Source organism: Eurypyga helias, unplaced genomic scaffold (genome assembly GCF_000690775.1).
Source record: "Eurypyga helias isolate BGI_N326 unplaced genomic scaffold, ASM69077v1 scaffold24420, whole genome shotgun sequence".
In the NCBI taxonomy this organism is placed as follows: domain Eukaryota; kingdom Metazoa; phylum Chordata; class Aves; order Eurypygiformes; family Eurypygidae; genus Eurypyga; species Eurypyga helias.
This window is the reverse complement of record NW_010226630.1, coordinates 421-2,971: the sequence shown is the minus strand read 5'-3', so window position 1 is coordinate 2,971 and position 2,551 is coordinate 421. Positions and strand designations below refer to the sequence as shown.

At 65.4% G+C, this 2,551-nt stretch overlaps 1 protein-coding gene across 1 annotated transcript in view; it reads right to left on the bottom strand.

The window, feature by feature from the left end:
* Nucleotides 1-1,175: 1,175 nt before the first annotated feature.
* The window catches only part of LOC104511323 (lipocalin-15-like), a 1,590-nt gene continuing 214 nt past the window's right edge, over nt 1,176-2,551 (bottom strand). Inside the window, exons 2-5 of the mRNA XM_010153895.1 lie at nt 2,321-2,385; nt 1,909-2,022; nt 1,320-1,427; nt 1,176-1,201 (exon numbers count right to left, since the gene is read on the bottom strand). Of these exons, the coding sequence (XP_010152197.1) occupies nt 1,176-1,201; nt 1,320-1,427; nt 1,909-2,022; nt 2,321-2,385 (313 nt within the window). The remainder of the gene's footprint in view (nt 1,202-1,319; nt 1,428-1,908; nt 2,023-2,320; nt 2,386-2,551) is intronic.

The window sequence follows — 2,551 nt, the reverse complement described above, 5'->3', positions numbered from 1 at the left end:
GGCCCCCTCCCCGAAGGCGGCTTCGGGGGTGGTGCCCAAAGCCAGGCACCCGCCCGCCCGCGCGACCTGACCCCGTGGTGCCCGCGCTGGCTCACCCACCCGCTCTGGGGCAATCCGGGTACACAGGATGCACCCGAAGCAGGGCAGGCAGAGGATGGAGTTCGTGTCACTGCGGGAATGTGTCCTATTCCCCTGGTGTGTTGTCCTCTCTCCCCTGTGCCCTGGCTCTGGCTGGCGTCTGGCCTCACAGCCCCAAAGGGTCCATGCTGCTTCCTCACAGCCCTGCGCCTGGCTGGGCACGGAGGGACCCACCCCCACTGCGGGGCAGAGCGGGGACCAGGGGCTGCCTTCGCCCTGCGGGTGGGAGGGGGATGGATGCTGCCCTTTGGGCTCATGGCAGCCAGTGGGCAGGTGCGGGGACCAAGGCGGATGGGAGATTGGTGAGGGGGTCCCAGTCCTGCTGTGCACTTTACCCTGGGCAGCCAGGGCTCAGCCCCACTCCCACCTGGGTGGCCCTCGGAGGGGGTCTGAGCTGGGAACAGAGTGTCCCGGGTATGAGCTGCTTAACCCTGCCTGCCCAGACTTGCTGCCCACCCAGCCGAGCTGTGCAAATCCCCCTTCATCCCCGTGCAATTCTCCCCTGCCTGCACCCCCCTGCAGCTGCCCCACTGCACCTTCCCCATCCTCTGCTCCCCATCCTGCCCACACTGGCTGCAGCAAACCACGCAGCCACGGCGCCTCCCACACCCCTGGGGTGCTGGGAAGGGTCAGATCCAGGACCACTGGGCTCAGTGTGCCTGGGGACCCTGGCAGCACCCCTGCTCCCACCAATAAAAGCCTCAAGCTCTGGGGCAGCTTCTACACCTATTTATTGAAGAGGGCGAGGCGTGATCCTGGCGTAGGCAGTGGGTCTGGCAGAGCCTGGACAGGGAGGATGGGAAGGGGCATCACGGAGCGGGGAGCAGAGACCAGTCTCCACCAGGTCTAGAGGACACACGGCCCTGGCGTTGGCCCCTTCAGCTGCAGGGAGGCAGGACAGAGGGACGAGTAGTTAGAGCAGGGGAGAGCTGCCGTGAGCAGAGCCCCGGGGCAGGCAGGGGGCTCCCTGGGGGGTTGCGAGTGTCTGCTCGGCTCATTCCGTGCTGGGAGGGAGATGCGGCTTCCCCTGGCATCGCTCACCTGCTGGCAGCGGTGCACTGATCTGTTGAAAAGCAGAGCGGGGTGAACGCGCCATGGGCATTGCCCTGAGCCCCCCCGCAGCCTCCCCATGCAGAGGGACCAGGTGTGCCACCCCGTGCCCTCCTGGCACCCCTCATGACACTCACCCGTCTTGGGCAGGATGACCAGCTCGTCCTTGGTCAGGCCCACGGTGGTGAGGAGCTCTTCGAAATCCCGCAGGATCTTGGGGCTCACGTCCTGCTCCCTCGCTGCAGCCAGACACCCAAAGCAGGAGTTGGTGAGCGTGTGGGGACCCAACAGTGAGCCCCACGCCAGGGGTCTGGCTGCTGCAGAGCAGCAATGGGACCCCAGGGCAGGGCAAAAGCTACGCTGTGGAGGTGCAGGGGGGACACCAGGCACCTTTGCTGGGCTGGCAGCAAAGGGGCACAAGCCCCTTGGGATGGGTGACCCACCCAGCAGGTGGTGAGGGGCAGCGGCCAGGGCTGGGGGTCTGCAGCCAGGCTGGTGCACTGCAGGGAAGCTTCGGTTCAAACCGCAAGCAACCAGGTGTGTTTTTGGTGCAAGGGTCATTCACCCCAAATTAATTCCCTGGGTGTGGCTGGCTGCCAACATATTGGGTGTCAACATGATGACCCACAGCAGTGGTGGGGAGCCCAGCCCCCGCCCCCGCTGCTGCCCATATCCCACCCGGGGGAGCTGTGGGTGCCTGTCCCCACACCTGACACCTACTGAGGAGCTGCACCGCAGTGCTGGACTCCCGCTCTGTCTGCTGGACCTCGTGCACGAACGCGTAGTGGCTGTAGTCCGTCTCCATCACGCGCAGGTCCTTCTTCTCTTGCACTGCTAAAAGACCCCAGGTGGTACCCAGTCGGGCAACGCGGCACAGCCCGGGCACCTCCATGGCCCCGCAAGGGCTCACGGCTCAGGGCCCAAGCCCCAGATTTGCCCAAGAAGCGTATGAGAAAGCACCTCCTGTGTGACCCAGCAGAGTCGGGTGTCACACGCAGCACAACCTCTCGCGGAGTGATGGAGGCAGAGGGGCCAAACCCACCTCCTGCGTCTCCCCGGGCACTGGGGACCGGTGATGCCCACCCTCCACTGCAGGGTATCTACAACTCCGATCCCCCTTGCCCACACATACCCATGTAGTGCCCTGCCTGCCCCGTTCGCTGGAGGAGCAGCTCAAACTCTTGACATCTGTCTGCCCTAGAAAAGGAAAATGGGAACAGCAAATGTGGCTCAAGGCCACGTGGGAGGGCAGCGGGGTGGTGGGGCAGGGGAGAGCCCAGACCGTCTGGGGAACGTGCCAGACAGGACCGGGCACCGTGGGGCAGCGGGTCTGTGGGAGGATGCCCCTCACTCAGCCGCTTTG